We start from the raw sequence: 24,069 nt of genomic DNA on the forward strand, positions 1-24,069 counted from the left end.
ATAGGAAGATTTTAAAGATATAGTAAAATCACATCGCTGCAAAGCCCACATAGGTCATATTCAAAAGCATGGCTCAAGTTACGGTATTTAACAGATGTGACTTTGTACAACTAACCATTGGCTTGAAACAATCAATATCACATTTTAGGAAGCTGCATTGAATATGCAACAGCAATTTAAGAACTGCACTCTCCAGAGAAAGCACACCGAGTGCCAACAGGTTGTGTCAAAGGCAGAAAGGACCTATTGAGTTGACAAATTAGAAAAAGTCAGCTATTTATATTACAGGCTGCTTTTGCCTCCAAACTATACTCTGCCTGCCAAGAGATTTCACCCATGTAAGCTTACATAACATAAAAAACAGGAGCAGGTAGACCATTCAGTCCTCTGAGCTCGCTCCGCCAATGAGATCGTGGCTGATAGTCTACTTCCAACACCATTTTCCTCCAGCAACCCTGCATCCTTTAATGTTATTAATATGTAGAAACCTATTGCTCTCAGTTTTGAACATACTCAATGACAGAGCCTCCACAGCACTCTGGGGTAAAGAATTGAAATTCTTCCTCATTGCAGTCCAAAATAATCTGATTCTTATTCCGAGACTGTATCCCCTGGTTCTAGACTCCCCTTCCTGCATCCACCCAGTCAAGCCCTCTAAGAAGTTTACATGTTTATGAGATCACCTCACATTCTTCTACACTGCTGAAAATAAAGGCCCAGTCTATTTGATCTTTCCTCATAGGACAAACCCTCCACTTCAGGGATGAGTTTGGTTGCACTCCCTCTACTGCAAGTACAAATTTCCTCAGATTGAGACTAAAACTGTACACAATATTCCAAGGCTGGTCTCACCAAAGCTCTATATTATAGCAGTATGACATCTTTATTCCGATGCTCAAATCCGCTTGTAATAAAGGCCAACATACCATTTGCTTTGCTGTACCTGCATGTTAGCTTTCAATGTCCCATGTACAAGACACCCAACATCCTTTGAGGTTTACCACTTCCCAGCCTCTCATCATTTTTTAAATACTCTGCGCAATTAATTTTACTACCAGAGTTGATTATCTCATATTTCTCCACATTGTATTCCATCTGCCAAATTTTTGCCCACTCGATTAACCTCGTCAAATCCCCTTCATGCATATTTGCACCCTCCTCACAACTCACACTTCCACACATAAGACCATAAGACATAGGAGCAGAATTAGGCCACTCGGCCCATCGTGTCTGCTCCGACATTCAATCATGGCTGATATTTTTCTCATCCCCATTCTCCTGCCTTCCCCCATAACCCCCGATCCCCATATTGATCAAAAACCTATCTATCTCTGTCTTAAAGACACTCAGTGATCTGCCCTCCACAGCCTTCAGGGACAAAGAGTTCCACAGATTCACCACCCTCTGGTCGAAGGAATTCCTCCTCATCTCAGTTTTAAAGGATCGTCCCTTTAGTCTGTTCTAGTTTTTCCTACAAGTGGAAACATCCTCTCCACATCACTCTATCCAGGCCTCGCAGTATCCTGTAAATTTCAATAAGATCACCTCTCATCCTTCTAAACTCCAACGAATACAGACCCAGAGTCCTCAACTGTTCCTCTTGCAACAAGCTCTTCATTCCAGGGATCATTCTTGTGAACCCTTTCCAAGGCCAGCACATCCTTCCTTAGATACAGGGCCCAAAACTGCTCACAATACTCCAAATGGGGTCTGACCAGAGCCTTAAACAGCCCAGAAGTACATCTTGCATTCTAGCCCTCTCGACATGAATGCTAACATTGCATTTGCCTTCCTAACTGTCGACTGAACCTGCACATTAACCTTAAGAGAATCATGAACAAGGACTCCAAAGTCCCTTTGTGCTTCTGATTTTGTAAGCATTTCCCCATTTAGAAGATAGTCTATGCCTCCATTCCTACTTCCAAAGTGCTTAAACTATCACTTTTCCATCAGCCACTTCTTTGTCCACTCTCCTAGCCTGCTCGAAGTTCTTTTGCAGCCTCCCTGTCCCTCTACAGATCTTTGTATCATCTGCAAACTTAGCAACAGTGTCTTCAGTTCCTTTTTCCAGATCATTAATATATATTGTGAAAGATTGTGGTCCCAGCGCAGATCCCAAGGCTTACCATCAGTCACCGGCTGCCATCCTGAAAAATACCTCTTTATTCCCACTCTCTGCCTTCTGCTAGTCAGTCAATCCTCTATTCATGCAGGATCTTACCCTTAATACCATGAGCTCTTCTTATTTAACAGTCTCCAATGCAGTTTTGTGTCATCTGCAAACTTGGAAATATTACATTTAATCCCCACAACAAAATCATTGATATAGATTGAGAGTAGTTGAGTCCCAAACACTGATCCTTGCTGTACCCAACTGGTCACAATCTGTCAACCTGAAAATGACTCATTTATTCTGACTCTCTTTTCTCTCCATTTATGGGGAGGCAATGGATGTAGTGGGATTGACGCTGTACTACCAATCCAGAGACGGAGGGTAATGCTCTGGGGACCCGGGTTCGAATACCACCCACGGCAGATGGTGAAATTTCATTTCAATGAAAATAAATCTGGAATTAAAAGTCTAATGATGGCCATGAAACCATTGCAGATCGTCAGAAAGACTCACTAATGTCCTTTCGGGAAGGAAACCTGCCGTTCTTACTGGTCTGGCCTACATGGACCCACAACAATGTCATTGACTCTTAAAATGCCCTCTGAAATGCACTGAGTTCAAGGAAAATTGGGGATAGGTAATAAATCCTGGCCCAGCTAGCAAAGTCCACAGCCCATGAACGAAAAGAAAAATCAAGTCCTCAATCCATGACAGTATAGCTCCCCCAGTCCCATGTGCTCTAATTTTGTTTATTAACCTCGTGCCAGAATTTATCAAAAGCTTTCTAAAAATCTAAATATACCACATTCTGCCAGTTACATGCTCAAAAAACTTCCAACAGGTTTGTTACACATGATTTCCCTCACAAACTCCATTTACCCCTGTGGTTAATTAAGGAGAATGGCAGAACATCCGCATCATAAGACTAGTAAGCTACAATACGTTTATAATAAAGTTCTAAAATCTAAAGCATTATTGGAATGTTTTCTAATGCAACTTTAGGCTGCATGGGAACTACACCCCTCACGCTGTCAAACCCAGCAGTGTAGTCTGCCAATCCAGACTGTTTAAAAGACACATCAGGGACTAACACAAGTTTATTCATATATATAAAAACTGTTTTGTGTTCATTCAAACTGGCAGTACTACTGATCCAAGATTTATTCTACATTTAACCTTTTCACTACTTGACCCGATATTGATCAATTCTGACACAGTTTGCTAAAAGAATGGTATTATGGATCGCTACCTTAAAGCAAACATAAAACCAGAATCCTAAAGCTCAAGATGTCATTTAGTCCACCATGCTTGGCCTTCAAAGGAATTATCCAATTAAATCTTCTCTTTTGCACCCTCAAGCTCTGCGTTTTCTCCCCTAATATTTACCCATTTCAACCGTCAAAAGGTATTCTTGAAACGGTTTCCACTACGGTCAGGCAGTGCATTTTAGTTTCTAGGTTGCTTCATTATGAAAATACCCGTCTGACTTCTGGCTCTTTTGTCAACTGCTTTAAATCTATATCTTCTCGTTAGCACTTCCTCAGCCAATGGAAATGATTTCTGCCTACTTACTCCATATCAAAACACTTCCATGATTTTTAACACCCCTATTAAATTTCCCCTCATAACCCTCTCTGCTCCAAGGAGAGCAAACAAAGCTTCTCTGTTCTTTTCATGTAACTTCATGAAGTCCCTCAACTTTGATATCATTCTAGTAAATCTCCTCTGCACCACTGCAAGGCCTTACCGCACTCCCTAAAGTGTAACACCCAGAATTGGACATACTGCTCGGGAATCTCTCAGCCCGGGGCCAGGCCGGAGAATCACGAATCGTGCCACGCTGCCGGGACGCAATTCTCCGTAGAGCGGAGAATCGAGCCATTGGCGCCGGCCGCTCTACGGGCCCCTCCCAGCAATTCTCGTCCCGGATGGGCAGAGCGGCTGCAACAAAAAACCCGAGTCCCGCCGGCGCCATTCCAACCTGCTCTCAGCCGGCGGGACCTCGGCGTGGAAGGGTCCGGAGGCGGCCTATGAGGGCGGGCCTCCGTTGTGGCTTGGCCCGCGATCAGGGCCCAGCCTCTCGTACTGGGGGCCTCCTTTCTTCCGCGTCGGCCCCTTTAGCCCTACGCCATGTTGCGTCGGGGTCGGCGCGGAGAAGGGAGCCACTGCTTTGCGCGCGTTGGCGCCGGTACCACTGCGCATGCGCGGACCCCGCGGCACCCAGTTGACGCCGGGATCTGCGCTCCAGTGCCGTGCTGGCCCCCTGTAGGGGCCAGAATTGCTTATCCGTAGGCCATATTGACGCCGTCGGGAAACGTGGCAGCTTTTCCGAACACGTCAACACTTAGCCTCAGGATCACAGAATCCCGCTCACTATTCCGAACAGGCGGCGGAATGTGGCGACTAGGGGCTTTTCACAGGAACTTCATTGAAGTCTACTTGTGACAATAAGCACTTATTATTATTCCAACCAAGCTCTAATCAATGATTTATATAACTCTACCGCTATTCATAAAGCCTTCAATTAACTATGATCCCCATCAACTGAGGTATAAAAGTAACTAACCACTGGCTTAACCTGTCTTCACAATTTTTTAGATTAAAACACTGTCTTTAATTTTCTATAACAAATGAAGCATACCTTTGGTAGGTCCTTGGAACCCATGAGCTTCGAACTAGCACTGGCTACTCTTTGCAACTTTATTGCCTTCTGTGAGGTAGGCAGTTGTTTATCTTTCTTTATAGTGTTAACGTGAGCATCATGATATCTTGCCCTTTTTTTCCCCCGTGTACTCTTAATATTCAAATGTATTAGTTTCTTTCCAAACAAGCCAGCAGGTTTTATTTTCTTTATTTTTGCTGCTGCATTTCGTTTCATCCTTTCTGAAATTTGGGAGCATGATGACTTTCTTGTGTAATAATTCTTTCTTCTATTGACGGGTGCCTGTTTGACAGAAGTGGCTACTTTAGACTTTCCTTTCACAACCACCTTTGCTTTAGCTGCACAGTTGCCCTCTAATGTGCGACTAGGGGACAGATAAAATTGTTTACTATTATTTCGGTTGGTTAGCTTGTCAGATTTTTTCTTGCTTTGAGGGGTCATAAAAAATCCAAAGGAAAATCCACCTTCAATCAGTTTTTGTGTAGGTATGCGCTTTCTTTTACCCAGTGCGGGAATACCTCCAGCAGCTTGTATGCTGTGCAAAAAAGTACCCGAATTTATGTTTTCAGCATCTAAAGATCGACACCCCGTGGTTTTCACTTTTCTTCTTTTCACAGTTGGCTGTGTTTCACTTGCACAGGTTTTAGTCTGCTTCCCTGGATCCATGAAACCTGATTTGAACTGTACTTCGTTCTTTGTCTCTTGTTTAGACCTCAAATGTGATGAAACAGGCTGGCTGTTTCCTATTGCTTTCGTATCTAGTTGAGTTATTGCCTTCTGCTTGTTTCCTAATCCAAGAGTATTTTGGTAAACATACGGAACTACTTTTTTCCTCTTAAACTTTCCATCATCATCTACCCTCGTTTTTGCAGGCAATTGGTTTAAAGGATTCTCATCTAGAACCCGTCTCACTTTTCTTTTAGATGAGACAGCCAGACAAGTGTCATCAGAAAATGTATCAACTGGTTTTGGGGTCTGACCTAATGATATAAAATGACTTCGCAGTGTTCTTTTAGATGCACACCTTCTCAGAGCAGGATTTCTTTGACAGCTTTTCATTTTAGGGCACAATAACTTACACTGTCTACAATTCATAGAATCACACAACTGTCTGGTCTTCCGCCTGCCACGATGCCCATGATCAGTCAGGCAAGGTGACACCTTAGATGTTGTGCTTCCTAGCAAGGAAGAACTTTTTACACATTTGTAAGTGGCACATCTTCGACTTTTTCTAGCCAATGGACTCCCTTCAGTATCCTTGTTGTCAATTGCCTGAGATTTTGATAACACTGCTTTTTGCTCTGTAGAAATGGCAGAAAACTTGTTGCCACTCTTCAAAACCTTTGTGGAAATACTGGGATTTGTTTTGCACGATTGTGAATTTTTTGCTAAAGGACCATTTCTTCTGCTACTGCCTTTAGAACATTTATTTCCTTGTTGGATTTTCTTGTCTAGATAACTGAATCGCCCTTTAGTTTTAACTTTAGGGTTATTCATTTGTGTTTTAGGTGGAACACAAATTCTTTTCTTTTTGGTATGATCCTGAGACACACTATTTTTGTGACTTAAAGGTTCAGGCTTGTTTAGTGCAAGCAATGTTTTGTTTAATTTTTGATTGTCTCCTTTTTGTTTCTGTATTGGTGGTAGAATTTTTTCAATTACAACAAAACAATTGGTAAGTGCTTTTGTTTTAAACTGGTCTTCATGCAATTGAGCTTTTGCAATGTCTATTTTTTTTCTCTTTGTTCCAGTAATCAGTGAATAATTTTTTATTTTAGGCTGTCGAAGTCTCCTTTTTTGTTTCCAAGTAGCCTGTTCTTCACCGTCAGTAACAGAAGTTTTTCTTCGCAACCCTAATACACTAAGCAGTTTGTACTTCTCGGTTGTGTTAGGAGAGTAAAGTTCTTCTTCAGTGGTCATTTGTCTAACAGGCGATCTGAGAAGTGTGCTCACTCCTTTACAACCAGAGTTTTCCTGAGTGCTTACAGTGTTAGGATCCAAATGCTTTGACGCTTTTGTACGTGATTTAGACTTCATGGGAGTTTTCTCAAAGCTGCATTTTCTTTGATGACAAGCATTTTTTGACATGCCAGCAAATTTCATGTCTAAAGAATTAGGAATGTTACTCAATGCCTTATTTGCAGGTGAACATCTTTGAGGATAAGTTTTAACTTTTAAGGTTTTAGATGGAGTTTTATCATAAAAGCCTAATAATTTAAATCGTCTACTTGGATTTTCCAACGTCTCCGCTCCAAGGCTTTCGAAGGGAGTTTCAGAATGTACTGGTATCACTTTGTCTTTGAAAAATCCTTGCTGCATTTCTTGAAGCTTAATACTAAAATCTGAGACCTTTGTTTCTCCTTGACTCATTGCTGAATGCGACCTTGCAGTAAAAACATCCAATTTCTGTTGTGTTGTACCATCTTCTAGCTGACCAAACTTATAGCAAATATCTGAAACATGTTGTCTAGGTCCAGTTAAAGATTGATCAATAAAAACTTCAAATGAAGGAAATTCTTTTTTCTCTTCTTTGCTATCTTCCTCCTTGTGTGCTTTACTGTTCCCTGTTCCATGCAATTTGCACAATGCTGCACACATCTCAACCACTTCCCAAATCCGCAAGTGCCTGGCCAAAGCTGATGTCTCAGCAAAATAATCTGGTTTTAAGGACAATGAAGATGTGTAGGAAAATTCCAATAGCGGAAGGAAACTCTTGCTGCTGAACCCTAGAACGCAAAGAATAAAAATATTTAAAATCAGAATTATTGCAGTAATTTGTGTCATTAGAATAGTTAATTCCTCGACACTTTGTCAAACGATGCCTCTACAAGCAATATTTTTTCCTTACGAGGTTTGATTTATTAACAATGGAAGTGAAAAATGATAAAAAGCTTTCGCCTTTCAATTTCAGAACCCACAATGATCTGATGACACCATTAGCAAGCTACAAAGTTTGACTTCATCCATTAACTTGACAAACCTGCAAGCATATAAAGACTAGCTTAAAGTGGTTTCAGGAGCACCCCCACTATGCAACTCAAAAGATTGCTTGAACACTAAATTGTTCTTGCAAAGGTGGTACTGATTTTCCCTCATTTCATTCCTGAGCTTATTTTTAAAACTCTCACGTTTTGCTCTCCTTTGTGATTCCAGTACATTTCAGGTGTTCTGTAGAATCAAAGGTAACAACTTATCCCCCCATCCAATGATTGCAATTTGCAGTCCGATTTCCTTAAGTTTGTGCATACATCTGGAGGGGATTGCTATTCTTTCACAATTGATTGTGTCCAGAACCAGGGGTCACAGTCTGAGGATTCAGGGTAAACCATTTCAGACAGATATAAGAAGACATTTCTTCACACAAAGAGTGGTGAGCCTGTGGAATTCATTACCACAGGAAGTAGTTGATGCTAAAACTTTGAATATATTCAAGAGGTGGCTTGATATAGCACTTGGGGAGAATGGGATCAAAGGCTATGGGGAGAAAGCAGGATTAGGCTATTGAGTTGGATGAGCAGCCATGATCGTGATGAATGGCCAAACAGGCTCGAAGGGCCAAAAGGCCTCCTCCTGCTCCTATCTTCTATGTATCTATGATTTTCACTGTGTACATTGCTCAAGTTACAAACTGAAGCATCAAAATACCTATTACTAACATTACATACAAAGCTAAATGAAATGAGTTTAAACGATGAAAGCAGTTGAACTACACAAGCACTGTGACTTAATAGTTGTTAAACCATAAAGCACTCAATTCAGTACAGAAAATAAAATGATTTTTCTGGTGTTAGAAATTGAAAATAGAGGGCAGCACAGTGGCTCACTGCGCCGAGGTCCCAGGTTCGATCCCGGCTCTGGGTCACTGTCCATGTGGAGTTTGCACATTCTCCCCGTGTTTGCATGGGTTTCGCCCCCACAACCCAAAGATGTGCAGGGTAGGTGTATTGGCCACACTAAATTGTCCCTTAATTGGAAAAAAATGAATTGGGTACTCCAAATTTTTTTCAAAGAAATTGAAAATACAGAATGTCTCGTTAATATGAATTTTGTACGGCGATGTTCTAGTCACAAAAAAAAAATGATTGAAAGGAATTTTATATTAAACACATTTTTCAAACAAAGTTCATCGTAGTTTTACTTAATATACAGATTCTGAAACCCACTAACACTGGTCCTGATTTACCAACGATAGAAACATTACTGATGCATAACTGCTGGCTTTCCAGTATAAAGCATTCTATTTTTTTTTAAGGAGCAATTTAGCGTGGCCAATCCACTTAACCTGCACATCATTGTGTTGTGGGGGAGAAACACACCCAGACACTGGGAGCCAAAGAGAAAATGCTGGAAAATCTCAGTCAGTCTGGCAGCATCTGCAGAGAGAGAAAAGAGTTAACGTTTTGAGTCCAGGTGACCCTTTGTCAAAGCTTTGACAAAGGGTCATCTGAACTCGAAACGTTAGCTCTTTCCTCGCCCTACAGAGGGTGCCAGACCTGCTGAGATTTTGAAGCATTTTCTCTTTGGTTCGAGATTCCAGCATCCGCGGTAATTTGCTTTTATCCAGACGCGGGGAGACTTGATGCCAGGATCGAACCCAGATCCTCAGCGCCGTAGGCAGCAGTGCTAACCACTCTGCCACCCCAGTATAAAGCATTCTAAACGATCAACTGAAAGAACGTAGCTTATAGTGAAAAGCCACAATGACTTGATGCCAGGATCGAACCCAGGTCCTCAGCGCCGTACGCAGCAGTGCTAACCACTCTGCCGCCCCAGTATAAAGCATTCTAAACGATCAACTGAAAGAACATAGCTTATAGTGAAAAGCCACAATGGTGCACACACCATGGGCCTTCAGGTCACACAAAAGGTTCAAATTTAGGTTGTCATCAATTTGCATTTTTATCAACTTACTAATGCCAATAGATCTTGGGTACTCTAACTCGGGCTTCACCCACCAATGAGGCAACAGTGCTCAGAACAGCACTTTTCAGGCTCATGAAATTCCAACACATTAGCGATAAAGAAATAGATGGACAAATCGAATTATATATCATAACATTTTACAGCACAGCAACAGGTCATTCAACTACAGGTCTATTAAATGTTTCTGCTTCAGACAGGCCTCCTACCAACCTCATTAATCTTATCCCATCAACATTTCTTTTATTCCTTTCTCTCTCATATATTTATCTAGCTTCCCTAAATGTACGTGTTATTTGCGTCAAACACTATTTGCAATACCAAATTTCACATTCTAACCACTCAAGTAAATAAGTCTCTCATGAATTTTTGCTTAGACTTTAGTTGACTTATCAGTATTTGATGAACCTTAGGTGGCCGTCAACTGTCAAACTGACAGGTAGTGGTAGCAGGAGCCATACAAAGGTCGGGAATTTCTGGAAAACTGTGCTATTAATATGGCCTTTACCACCAAGATCAGAAACTCAAACCTCTAAAGCCTAGGTGTCAACCTTAATTAACCAATGCAATCTGGAATACTAAAAACATTGCTATTCTACTGCCAGTCCGCAGCTATAGAACAGCATTTATTGTTTGATCAGTTGCCACAGCATACCAAAGCCTCATTTTGCAACGCACAAGTACCAGAAAGAAAGAGGAGAACTTGCATTTATGTAGTAGTGCCTTTCATGTCATCAGGATACTTCAAAATGCTTCATTGCAAATTCATTGATATTTTTAAAACAATCACTGTTTTATGATGAATATAACAGCCAATTTGTCCACAGCAAGGTCTCACAAAAGGCAATTAAATAAATGACTGGTTTTATTTTTATAGGTGATAATTGACGAATAAATGTTCAGCAGATTTTTGAAGGGACTCTCCGCTCTTCTCCAAATAGTGCAATATGATTTTTTACATCCACTTTATGGCAGTAAGAGATTTTAAAACAAGTCTCACTCGAAAAAATGCACCTCTTGATAGTGCAACATCCCATCAACTTTGTACTGAAGTGTCAGCATAGATTGCGTGCCCAACTCCATAGCACGAACTTGAATCCATGACCTTCAAAATCATTGTTCACTGGCTGGAGCTGATATTAGAAGTAAAACATGCGCAAATAATTATTTCAAAATTCGTCACCTTTCAAATCCACAATTTTATTAGATGTAGATCCTTTCTCTGAAAACAGATCCTGGAAGTATTCACTAACAGCTGCTAACACAGCACGATGAGCTGGATAGGATGTTTTCTCCACTATCAAAGTTACATCACAAAAAAGGCCTTTAGAGCGTTGACTGTTCAATCTCTCAAGCACTTTGGTGCAGTGTGTAGGCAATTGATGAGTTATATGCTTTTCTTCTGAAATCTGCCAAAACAAAGTACATAAATTTAACATTTTTCCCGTATTCGGAGTCAATTCTAATTTCATCTTCCTTTTCCCAATTCCATGAATACCATTTCCCCGGCCATGGGAGCAGGTAAAGGCATTGTTAGCCCCTGTACTGGTGTTCCAACATGTCTAATACTACACAGTAACTGACTTTTCCACAGATTTTCCCTCTATTCCTCCCACCTGAGAAATGATCAAATTTCTGCTTGCAGCCTTCCCAGGAAGCCTCAAACACAACTGAAAAATCACAACCACAAACTAATCTCATGTTCTTTTGTGGTGAAGCATGTTAATATGCCAAATGGAATAGACTAGATAGGCTACCTGGTATATATGATTTACAATGGATCAAATTTATAACAGTTTTGAATTTTAATATTCACTGGGCTCTAAACACCAAAGAAAATCACTGTTTGCATCACCAATACGACTGTAACCCAAGAAAAAAGAATTGTTAAGTCAACAATTTTATAGAAGTTCTGTAGGAATGTTAATGATCAGCCTGTTGTTCGTTTGACCATTATGTGTTTTCAAAGAAAAGTTTACATGAACTCTAGTAAAAATCAACATGCTCCTGAGATTCTAAGCTGAAGCTTAGGATCCTCCAAATGGATTTGATTCTAGACTTAATTTTGACTCTAAATATGCAAATCTACCCCACATATGGAGACCTTCAATACAGCACGTTCAGTACAGGATTGCACGAATTAATTTTTTTAAAGTTCTCTAGTATAGACTAAGAATGCATCTGGTGATTTATAACAAAAGTTCAATTAATTCACCACCCTCATGTTTGCTGTCCTGTACTGGTTCCTGGCTTGGAAACATCAAATTTTAAATTCTCATTCTTGTTTTCAAGCCCCTCTATGGTTATTTCCATAACCTCCACATGCCTTGCAACCATTCAAGATCTCTGCGCTCCTCCAATTCTGGCTTTGAGGATCTTCAATTTTAGTCATTCCACCTTTGGTGGCTGTACCTTCAATAGTTGCTGTTCTAAAAATCTTCTGTCAATTTTTAAAAGAGTCAAAGGATGAGTGGACATACTTAGAAAGAATTCACATTTTATATAATGCTTTTCACAACCTTCAAACATTTTAACGCACATTAGCTTTACAGCCAATTAAGAATTTTTGTACTGAGGGAATTCCCTATATTTGGGGAACAGAGCAGCCAATTTGCACACAGCCAAGGTCCCAACATTAGTGTAATAACAACTAGATAGTCTGTTTTAGTCATGTTATTTGGCAATCAAATAGTGACACAAGGCAATAATGTCCAAGTTTTTTTTTGAATAGAACCTTGGATTATTTTATATCCACCCAAGAACGTAGACTGTGGTTTGATGTCTCATCCAAAAGTTAAAAACCTCTGACAGTGCAGCACTTACCTAGTACTGCACTAAGTGTCAGCCTCCCATTAAGTGCTCAAGTCTCTGGAGTGAGACCTACAATGTTTTGCCACATCTGACATGCGCTTGAGTTCCTGAATTGATGTTTAACAAATAAATCACCCCAGCTTTCAAAAGAAGCTTTATAGATATATGAGGGTGTAACTGATACTAATGTATAGAAATAATCTAAAGAAAATATTATGAAAATTAATGGGAGCAAAATCATAGGTTTGCTACAGTGCAGAATGAGGCCATTCAGCCCATTGTGTCTGCACCAGTTCTCCAAATGAGCAAATCACTTAAGTGCCATTCTCCTGACTTCTCGCCGTAACTCTGTATTTCCTTCCTTGGAAAATTGCAGGGATCCCAGAATACTGATGGATATTAGGGATCAAACGTTAATCGTAAATAACCTTTCGAAACTGGAATTGTGCCGAAAAACAGAAGGGTGACAAGCTGGTGGCACAATAGCACAGTGGTTAGCACTGTTGCTTCACAGCACCACGGACCCGGATTCGATTCACGGCTTGGTCACTGTCTGTGCGGAGTCTGCCCGTGTCTCCATGGGTTTCTTCTGGGTGTTCAGGTTTCCTCCCATAAGTCCCGAAAAACGTGCTGTTAGGTGAACTGGACATTCTGAATTCTCCCTCCGTGTACCCAAACAGGTGCCGGAGTGTGGCGACTAGGGGATTTTCACAGTAACCTCATTGCAGTGTTAATATAAGCCTACTGGTGACACTAATAAAGATTATTATTGTGTTATACCACTCTTATAGGTGTTATAGTTTTATCATGGCTAAACTGGCACAAGGCAAAATTAATAATCAGAAAGATATATACTTATCAATGACAATTTGCACTGAACTAATTTAGTTAAAATTTGAAGAAATTAGTGTATAAAGAGAATGTGACATAATTGATAGAATGGGATATAAAATACATGCTACAGAAGGCAATACAGTTGTATTCCATCAGTACTTCAACATTGAAATTCTTAAGCTGGTTTTCAAATCCTCCATGGGTTCCTCCCACCTTAACTCTAAAATCCTCCCGGTCCTGACAAACCTTTTGAAATTTCTGCACTGCTCCAGTTCTGGCCTTGTGAGCATTCTGGACATTGATCGTTCCATCATTGGTGGTCGTGTTTTCAATTATCTGGGCCCTAAGCTCTGAAATTCTATACCTAAACCTTCATCTGTCCACTGCTCTCTCACTTTCTTCACAACTTACCTGTCCGACCAAGCCTTTGGCCATCTAACCTAATGTCTCCTCATGTGGCTGAATGCCAAATTTGGTTTGACAACATCGTATGAGATACCTGGAAACATTTTACGATGTTAAAGGCACTATATAAATGCAATTTATTATTGATTGTTAGACCTGGGTTGCTTCACAACAAGTGGTAATTGCAGCAAAAGTTATAGCTTCATATAAAACAGAGTTGGATAAATACTTGAAAATAAAAGGGCAAGGAAATGGGATTAAAAACATTTAGCTGCAAATTGAGATCTAACACTAAGGCAGACATGATAGCAGCCTAGAAATGTAGCCATGTGGAAATTATTTATGATTGGTGAAGCAAAACATAAATACATGATCATACTGCATTATAACGCTTCCACTTCTTCAGCAATAATTCACATATTCAAATCTAATATTTTTTTCTTATTTTCACAACTCTTACCAGAGGATTATCTCTCCCATCTTTACACTGATTGCATCCCAGGACGTAATCTCGGATGTCTGGAAACATTCCTAAAATAGATTAATAAAGTTGCATGAGAAGCAATATACATTGTTAAATAGTTTACATTACAGAAGTTACATTTGCTATTGCACCACTTCCTTGGAGTCTTGTTTTCAAATAGTCATATAAATTGCATCTTCTGATGTTATTGCAGAAAAAATAAATATTTCACAACTTACACAAGAATTTCCTAGTACTTCGGAATCTACATGATGTTCTTCCACTCTTCTAGATAGTGTGTCTGTTCAATCTCAAAATCACACCATTGTGTAAATTAGTGAGCCTATGTTTGATTGTTATAATCTTGTCTCATGAGACACCAATATTCTTAAATGAACAAAATAAAGTTAATATTGCTGAAAAGCAAATCAGATTTCCAGATCTTATCCTGTTGCACATCAGGATAAATGCAAGAATACCAAATTTCAATTTATCACAATTTATACTATGCTAGCCACTCCATTGTAGCCCCCTTGCTGAACCCTGTTGTTCAACTTTTTGAAATACTTCCATCTTTCCAGGGTAATTTGCAGTAGACAGAGCACCTTTCATGCCTGGAAGTGGCTATACGAGTCATATTTTACCCTAACAGAATGCTGCCACCAGCCCAAAATGACATTCTACCTACCACACAATTGAGCAACATCATGTATGAATTTCTGTGTCAGTGGAATACTCGGTGCGTATGCCGTATATCTCAACGATTGGCTGATTGAATCGACCATCATGTTCCTTCAGTTGCCCATAATAGGCACTATACAGGCAGCACTAAACTGCTTACAAAACCCCCCAAAAATGTCTACTGTTAGGTGTGCTTCTGCAATTGGGTAGCACTTGCTGAACAATCCAGAGTGCACCCATAGCAACACTAACAATCAATTTAAGATAATTAGTCAAGGTCATAAGATAGCTTATTTACACTTACTAGTGGAATACATTCTGATACACGGACTCCTTCTCTGCAAACAAAAAGAATATGTTCAACATGGAAGCTTGGGAGAGCCTATAGCTCATCCGTTGCTTTCTCCATGACAAAGCTTCGGTCAGAATTGATTTGCTAACATCAGCATCCTTTTTTCGGATTTATAAATTGCTGTGATCATTTGAAATTTGGTATCCTTGCATTTAGCTTGGTAAGAACAATATGAATAGATTCAGCAACATGTCTCTTTCTTTTCAGCAACATTCAAGTCCCATACTACCAAATGACTGTAATGTCAAGAAATATATAAGCAAACAGTAAACAGCTTAGTTCTGTTCATTCTCAATTGCATACTATTGGTTACTAAAAACATTTTGTTCAGTTGATTGGTACTATGGACTTTCAGTGTTCCATTATGTATTAGGTTTTTATCTATTTCTTATAAAATTATTTCTGGTATCAACTTTGATTTTTATTTGATTAAGCTAAAATCAGGTGCAAGATAATACCTCACTTCATTTTTCAATTTTCCCATTGATGGTACAATATTCCTAGTTTTCCAACTTTGGCATTCAAATATGCCAGAAATATGCACATGTTTTGTTTGACTCTACATTTTCTTCCAAAGCTTCTTACTTATTGAAATCATTCTTTAGTTCATATTGATTTGTGCCAAAAGCTCAATTTCTATTTCAAGCCTTACACACGACTGGAGTTATCTACGTAATCGTGATGACTTTCACTGGTAATATTTTGGAACTATAATGCAGAAAAAATCCCAAAAGATCATAACATTTCACTGTGTTCCTTTGTCACATTGTTGAAGTATCTTTATTTATTAATATACTGTTTACACCATAATCTGTCTTTCAGCGATGCTCATCCTGGAACAATTTGCTATAAAGCTGGATATTTCCCTTTCTGATTTTCCAAAATATATTACCAATACATTCACTATTACTCACCTCTAAAATATTTCCACAGTTTGGTAGCTGTAAAATTCCAGAAGATCAATCTAACCATCAGTCTTAAAATTCCCATGCATGTGTGACCTTTAATATTCTGCTTTCCAAAACAGATTCATTGAAGGGTGAGGATGTTTTATATGTACATATTTGTGAATCCCAGCATTAACATTTCCCTGGCAACAATTGCTTATACACAAAAAGTATTAATTTGATCTTCAATCCTACTAGTGGTTACAGAATATTTCCTCTAATCAGCCAATCCTTCAGGAGACACCTTAAATTTCAGATAGGAAGTTTTTCTGAACCAAGTGTTTCTGAGAATATAGTTAAAAAATGACATTATTTCAGATGAAACACTTGGAACTTCTAGTCATACAATAGTTCATTCCCTTCCTCAGTACCTTCCAAGCTGATGAATGAACCCGACTGAACAACTCAAACAGTTGTTTCATGCTCCAGATTTCCAGTTGTTTGCATATTATAAAAGATTCCAGAAGGATTTCAGGAATAAAAATATATTTCCACAATATATACTTTTTGCCAAAGAGAAGGGTATGATCAAAACAATATAAACTACCCCTCAACTGATCGACAGTAAGTAAATGGTGCAACTGTAAAAACAATTGCAACATCCATGATATTTTCAAAAGATCTGCGATAGAGTCATAGAGCTATACAGCATGAAAATGGCCCTTCGGCCATCGCATCTGCGCCGGTCAAAAACAATCACCTAAGTATTCTAATCTCATTTTCCAACACTTGGCCCATAGCCTTACATGTGTTGGCATCGCAAGTGCACATCAAAACACTTAAGTGTTATGAGGGCCTCTGCCTCCACCACCCTTTCAGGCAGCAAATTCCACTCATGCTTTGTATAAATTCCTAAAACTTCCTTTAATGGTGCAAAAATTGAATTGAGCTTTGAAATGAAATATGCATGAACTTATGAAATATCTTAAGCTACGACTCAGATTTCAACAGTTATCACTGAACTTCAAAGCAGTGTGTTTCAAATACATAAAAGATAGTCTCCAAATATTCTCATGGGATCAGACTGCTGTTGGCAAAGCCAGCATTTGTTGTCCATCCCAAATTGTCCTCAATAAGGCGAAGATGAGTCACCGTCTTTAATTGCTACAGTCCATGTAGTGTAGGTACACTCAGTGATATTCATGTATTTTTACCCACGGAAGGGATAGCTACATAGTTCCAAGTGGGGATGGTGTGCGACTAGGGAGTGGAACTTGCAGGTTTTCCACATTTCGAGCCCAGGTTCCTTCTTGATTTTTGAAATCACGGGTTTGGAAAGTGATGGAACCCCGACTAGTTGCTGCGGTGAATCTTGTAGATGGTACAGTGCACCGGTTGGTAGAGGGGGCACTGTTGCTTCACAGCACCAGGGACCCGGGTTAGAAATTCTTTTTAGAAAGTGAAGTGATGATCAATTCGTTGCTTTGTCACGTAGAGTGTTAAGTTTCTTGAGTGAATTGTATTCATCCAGGCAAATGGAAAATATTCCATTATACTCCTGACTTGCACCTTGTAGATGGTGAACAGGCTTTGGGGCGTCAGAAGGAGAGTTACTCTCAGCAGAGGTTCTAACCTCTGACCTGCTCTTGCAGCCACAGTATTTACACGACCAGTCCAAAGTTCTGGTCAATAGTTACATCCAAGATGTTGATAGTTGGAGATTCAGTGATGGCAATGCCATTGACAAGGGGAGATGGTTAGATTTTCTCTTGTTGGAGATGATTAGATTTTCTCTTGTTGGAGATGGTTATTGCCTGGCACCTGTGTGGCACAAATGTTATGTGCCACTCATCAGCCCAAGCTAGAGTGTTGTGTTGCTGTACATGGACAGACTGATCAATGATACGACTTATGCCACTCTAAAACAAGCATTAATCTCAAACTCCCATCACTCATTTGATCAGGAATGCCTTTACAGTTGTTTGGTAGTGCAGAACTTGAGTATCTCTGGAAAAATAAGTCATACTGTTGTACATTTTTGTCTTGCACCCATCAGGATAGAATGCACCAGAGAGCTTTTGTTTAAGTTCAAACCAGGAGAGTTGGCCGATTGGTCAAGGTGTTGTCCTGGGGAATGGACCAGGGAATGGATATCCCCCAAGCCTTTTGTTTGGTTGAAAAAGGCACAATTCATGGACATGTCCTTTTCTGTTTGCAAAGAACAGGGCAATGTGTGTTGAGGTAAGTGAGCCAAACTGCAAGCCAGACGGATTGTTTACTGAATGTTGTCCAATTGCCGAATAAAATCTAACATTAGACACTACATTTTGAGTTTTACAAGCACGAGATGGTAGAGTACAGTCAGTACTTACCCTTTTGCAAACAGCCAAAGGGACATGCTGTTTGATACAATCCACCAGCCCTTTGATTTAAATTGTTAACTCTTTTGAAATTTGGTATTCTTGCGATTCTATCCTGTTGAGTGCAAGACAAAAAACTTCGACAACATGTCTTCTTTCCGTAATACTAATATTTACTTGCATCAACAAATATGGGCCATTGCTATTCAGTCAAGAGTTTACTGCATCATACGAATACTCATCTAGGTCCCTCCATGCAAACTTATTTTGCCAGGCACTCAAATACAGAGTTCCAGTGTTTGCAGTGGTTGTTTCAGTCCTTCCCTACGTCAACTCAAGTTTGTGATGTTGCTTTCCACAATTCCAGCGCTTAATCCTGTAGTTGTCTTCGGAGGGACTGAATAGGTTGTAATTTTGTCTTTCTATTGGCTTTGAATTTATTCTAACCTATCCCACATCCTTCTGTTATTATTTATTTTAAGAGTTCCCCCTCTTTATACAGAAATATTTGTTATGGCCCTCTACTTCATTTGCTGTGGAACTCCCTTGTCTGGGAAATCACCTTCAAATATGGTTAATTCACTGTGGTCATTCATGGATAAGAAAGATATTCCTCTGGGGGTTTTGGTCACCAAAATTACTTGGTCTTTACTGTTCTTTTGAACATAGGAAAATAAAGTGCAAGCCAGTCCCTCGTACCTTCTTTATGCTTCCATACCATCTTTCGTCTCTCAAAAACAATCCATAAGATCCCTACAGTGCAGAGGCCATTCAGTCCATCATGTCTGTACCGACCCTCAGAAAGAGCAATTTATCCCCGTAACCCTGTGCATTCATCATGGCCAAACCACCTAACCTTCATACCTTTGGACTGTGGGAGGAAACGGAAGCACCCGGAAGAAACCCACAGGGGAAACGTGCAAACTCCATGCAAACTTTCTGCATAAATTAACTAATTTTAAACCTTTCCAAGCCAATCTCTTGTCCTTTGCTTTAGGAGCCTGCAGCAATCCAAAATCCTACTGGTAAATATGTTCAACATCCTTAAATAGGTAAAAAATCTCCCCAAGTCTCTACAGCTACAGAGAAAAAACCTCAGACTCTTCAACTATTCCTCAGGAGATATACATGTCTTACATTACTTTTTACTTTGGGTGTTTTCTTTTATGTTGTTGTTAATATCAAAATATTCTTAATCATATGCTGACCAGAACTTTACACAGTATTCCAAGTATGGTCATACCAGCATCTTGTACAGATTCATCATCACCTCCAGAATTTTGTGCTCTTCCCTCTGGCTATAAATCTGAGCATTCAGTTAGATTTTGTTGCTGTCATTTGTAACAGCAATGTGGCTCTCAGTTACATTATCAACCTCTAAATCCCGTGTTGTGTCCTGTACCCTACATGGCCGTCCAGATTTTACTACCATTCTTTTATTCATTCCCAAGTCTCATTACCTTACAGTTGTACATATTAAATTCCATTTGCCACTCATCAGCTCACCTACCCAGAACTGGTTTTATTTTATTTGGTTTTCCTAAACTATCACTGAATAAGAACTTTTGCTACCACCAATTAAGGCTTCAAGCATCATGTAATATTTATTGCATGCTTGTTATTTGCTTGAAGATTTGCTTTACTTTCCAAGTGAAATACATGGGGCTGGATTCTCAGTGTTGACGCCAACGGAGAATCTGTGGACTTCCACGACAAAAGAATCGGCACCACACCTGCACCGATTCCACTACTATTAAGGGGCTAGCACCGGTGCTATGTGGAACACAATTAATTCTAATGAAAAACGGTGCGGGATTCGCCAGGTCAGTGATTAACACTCAGGACGCTGACAAGCTGCAGCCGCACATACACATTACACTCCCCACACACACCCCACTCCCCAGCCATAAAGATGGCACTGGTTGTGCTGGAATGGGCCCATACAGCTGCTGGGGTCGTCTAGGGCCAGAGGGCACCCAGGGGGGTGTCCCGGTACAACCCATGGCACCAGGTTCAAAGTGAGCTGTTAGTGGTGCACGCAGCTGCATGGCTGCCTTGCCGGCTGCGGCAATGGTGCTCCATATCCGTCCATCCCGACCCCACAGCCCACCTCCTGGCCACCCCAACTACTCCCTCCAGCCCTGGCAGAAGCCCCCCGGCCAGTGGCACAACTGACAGCAAACTATGGCAATATTGGACATGTTCCGTACCTCCTCTCTCTCCTTCAGCAGCCGCCACGCCGGTTTCATGATTTTTAAAAGCACAAGTGAACCACACCGCCGGGAACTTGGCCCATTGGAGGCGGAGAATATCGGAGGTCCCAGAGAATACTGGGTCGGGCCTGCTAATGACATGCAAACGGTGTCTACTGTACATGCGGAGTGAAATGCATTGACGCCGTTTTCAAGGTGACAGAGAATCACGATTTGGCGTCAAATCTGCGCCTGCCACCATTTTGCTGTCGGAAGCCATTCTCCGCCCAATCACATTTCCCGATTTCAGTGTCGGCTAATGGAGAATCACGTCCATGGTATCACAACTGATGCTCGATGAATGCTCACTAACATGATCTTAGAATTAAGTTACAAAGGTTTGCTGCAAGTCCTAAAATTTGGGGAATGTCTCACTTCTCTACATGAACTACTACTGTCAACTCATTCTCGGTGCTGTCTCAAACATGGAGGCCATCAACTAATCAAAGTCCATTCAAGTTCTTTACATGAAATGGGATGGTACATATTCAGCTTTTTCCACATTTAGTATTGCAGATTATCATGCTCCTTAGTGGATAGAAAAGTTGGCAATCAAAAGGTTTGAAGGATTCAGGTCACATGCAATCATGGGTGTTACTGTCAATTCCACAGCACATTTCTGGTCACAAACTCCTTGGGCAACAAATTACAGCTTGAAAATTTCTTCTATGGACATACCGCATTCTCAATTAATACTGAAATTTTACAAGAAACCAGCTTTTGTCATCATACTGCAATATGGTTCATTGCCACTAGAGGCTCTTAATGAGCTATCCAAAAAGAGTCGAGCCCGCAAGTGATGGAAAATACTGAAGTAGGTACTACAACCATGGACTTGAAGTATTTTGCAAGTACACTTTTGTTTCCAAGCAATAAAAACAGGAACTGAAATTCCCTAACTAATCACATTAAATCATTAATACTAAGGGTTATGGAATTATGGAATTGAGCAAATATTATTTGAACAGGAGATGGCTCAGATTCCTGAACCAGCATGACAACATGAACCCAAGTTGCCCACACAAGCTCCAGCTACATCACTTCCTTTATACCACAGGAAGCTAGACTCTCAAAACTGCAAAACAATCTTTTTCCTCCATCCATCACTGAATTTCAGAGTTTTCTGTTTTCCAGCTTGTCTCGCCATTCTTACAATTCAACATATTACCCCCCTCCCCTCCATTGAGTTCTTTATCAAGCTAGGCTTTCAGGAGAAGTGCCCAATCTCCTAGAAACAAGCTAGGGCGGGGAACAGCCTCAGCACAAATCTCTCTGCTGAAGCTCTGGCCGTCAGTTCAACAGCACCAATGCCCACTGCAGGGGTATCTCCACCGGCCCCTCTTTCGCTGGGTCGGAAAGACATTTCTAAGGAAACCTGAAGGTGGGTGGGAAAAAAGAAACAAGGGAGTCAATGACTTAAACAGTGCGGACGAAACTTAAAAGTCACGGCCCAGAAAATTGGTCATTCTAAAGTCCACGGAAACAAAAGTTGACATCAAGACAACCCTCGTCCGCACCCAACCTGGGGTGGGGGGGGGGGGGGGGGGTGGAAAGAGTTTTTAAAAATCCTTACACAGAAACAAAAGTTGACATCAAGACAACCCTCGTCCGCACCCAACCTGGGGTGGGGGGGGGGGGGGGGGGGTGGAAAGAGTTTTTAAAAATCCTTGACTGAAAAAAATCATTTTTGGGGGTGGGGGGGGGGGGAAAGAGAGAAAATCTGGAGTGTTGCCATGATTCCAAAGAAGCATTTAAAACATCAAAGACAAGTTGGGCACCAAACATTGCTGGATTTTTTTCCTTCCCCCTTCAGGGTTTGAACCCAAGCCCCACACACACATACACAACAACAAAAAAGAGTCACATGACAAAACATCAGCTCTGGGCGAGGAGAGGGAAGAGTGCAAGATCTTCTTGGAAGAAAAGTTGGGAGAAGGAAATACTAGTGAAGAATCTGACTGCATTCCAACACGGGGATTAAACTGAAGGGGGGGGGGAGGAATTACATTAAAGCACAGATATTTTCCTCAGCAATCAATGCAAGGTGGGGGGGGGATGTTTTTTCTCTGCCAAGGAGGTGGGCACATTATTTTTTTTATAAGAAGTTTTCTTTTTACATGAAAATCTGGAGTCAGGCGAGTGACCCACCTTCCCACCAGTAGTTCTCGGAGACATTTCTGTACGTCTCCTCCATGGTGCAGTGGCGGTGCCCGGGGGCCGGCTGCTGGTGGAAGGCGGCGATGACATCCCGCCGCTGCTCCTGGGCGGCGGCCAGCAGCACCTCGGTGTAGCTGGTCGCCCCTCGCTCCAGCCTCTTGCGGTACAGGGTGCCGTCGATCAGCTCGTAGCCGGAGGCCGCCCGGCAGGAGGAGGCGGCGGCGGCGGAGAGCTTCCTTCCAGAATGTTCTTCCTCCTCCTCCTCGTCGTCGTCGTCGTCGCCCGGCTCCCCTCCGCCGGGCCAAGACGACTCATCCCTGTCCTTCAGATACCGGCTGCTCACCACCTCGTACGCGCCGCTGTCGCCGGCCATTTTCCAGGCCCCTGCTTCTATTTAATAAATTAATTAGTTGATCGCCGTCCTTCTTTGGTGTGTTTTTATTTATTTCCCCCCCCCCTTAATTTTTTTATGCCCGCCTCCGAATTATTAATGTCGCCGGTCACTCCCCACCCATCTTTCTCTCTTTTTAAAAAAAAATATTTTACTCAATACCTCCCTCACTGGCCAAACGCCGCGGAGACAAGTCGGCCTCAAAATAAAAGTCCTCTCTCTCTTTTTTTTCTTCTTCTCTGGCCCGCCCGCCCGAGTCCGCCGACCCCTTTATATAACCTCGGAATCACCCTAGCTTGAAGGCCGGTGGCCAATCGCGTCCCTCCGAGGAGGCGATTGGGCCGTCCCGGGCGTTTGCGCGTTTCCATTGGTTCGGGGGTGGGGGGGGCGGGGCCGGCTGGGCTAAGTTGAGCGTCACTCCGCCATCAAGGTCGGTTGGTCGAGCACTTGTCCCGGTCGCTTTGGGGGCTTGGCGCCACGCGCCAGCACAGTCAATTGGGAGGTCTTCAATATGTTGTCAATGCTGCAAAGACCAAGAGGAAAAGTTTTTTAATTCTTCTTTTGTTTGTTCCATTCCTCTGCCCCAAAGTATACATCACACATACACATTATGTTTTTGGCCAACGCATGATACCAAAAAAAAAACAATTTTGAGGTAGAATAGTTTTATTCATACTTTCATCTAAGAAGACAAGTTTCCGCACCAAAAGAACCGTTAGCTACTAGACATTCTTTTGCACATCGGTACGTGAGTGGAGCAAGCCAGCTGCCCCCCCCCCCC

General features: G+C 41.3%; 1 protein-coding gene across 1 annotated transcript in view; it reads right to left on the reverse strand.

Annotated features, from left to right (window-relative positions):
• The window catches only part of LOC140427735 (uncharacterized), a 40,119-nt gene extending 16,598 nt beyond the window's left edge, over nucleotides 1-23,521 (reverse strand). The window contains exons 1-4 of the mRNA XM_072513336.1: nucleotides 22,889-23,521; nucleotides 14,206-14,276; nucleotides 10,879-11,104; nucleotides 4,755-7,501 (exon numbers count right to left, since the gene is read on the reverse strand). Of these exons, the coding sequence (XP_072369437.1) occupies nucleotides 4,755-7,501; nucleotides 10,879-11,104; nucleotides 14,206-14,276; nucleotides 22,889-23,270 (3,426 nt within the window). The 5' untranslated portion in view covers nucleotides 23,271-23,521. The remainder of the gene's footprint in view (nucleotides 1-4,754; nucleotides 7,502-10,878; nucleotides 11,105-14,205; nucleotides 14,277-22,888) is intronic.
• Between the last annotated feature and the right edge of the window lie 548 nt (nucleotides 23,522-24,069).

The sequence above is a fragment of the Scyliorhinus torazame genome, chromosome 8, assembly GCF_047496885.1.
Source record: "Scyliorhinus torazame isolate Kashiwa2021f chromosome 8, sScyTor2.1, whole genome shotgun sequence".
Classification (NCBI taxonomy): Eukaryota; Metazoa; Chordata; class Chondrichthyes; order Carcharhiniformes; family Scyliorhinidae; genus Scyliorhinus; species Scyliorhinus torazame.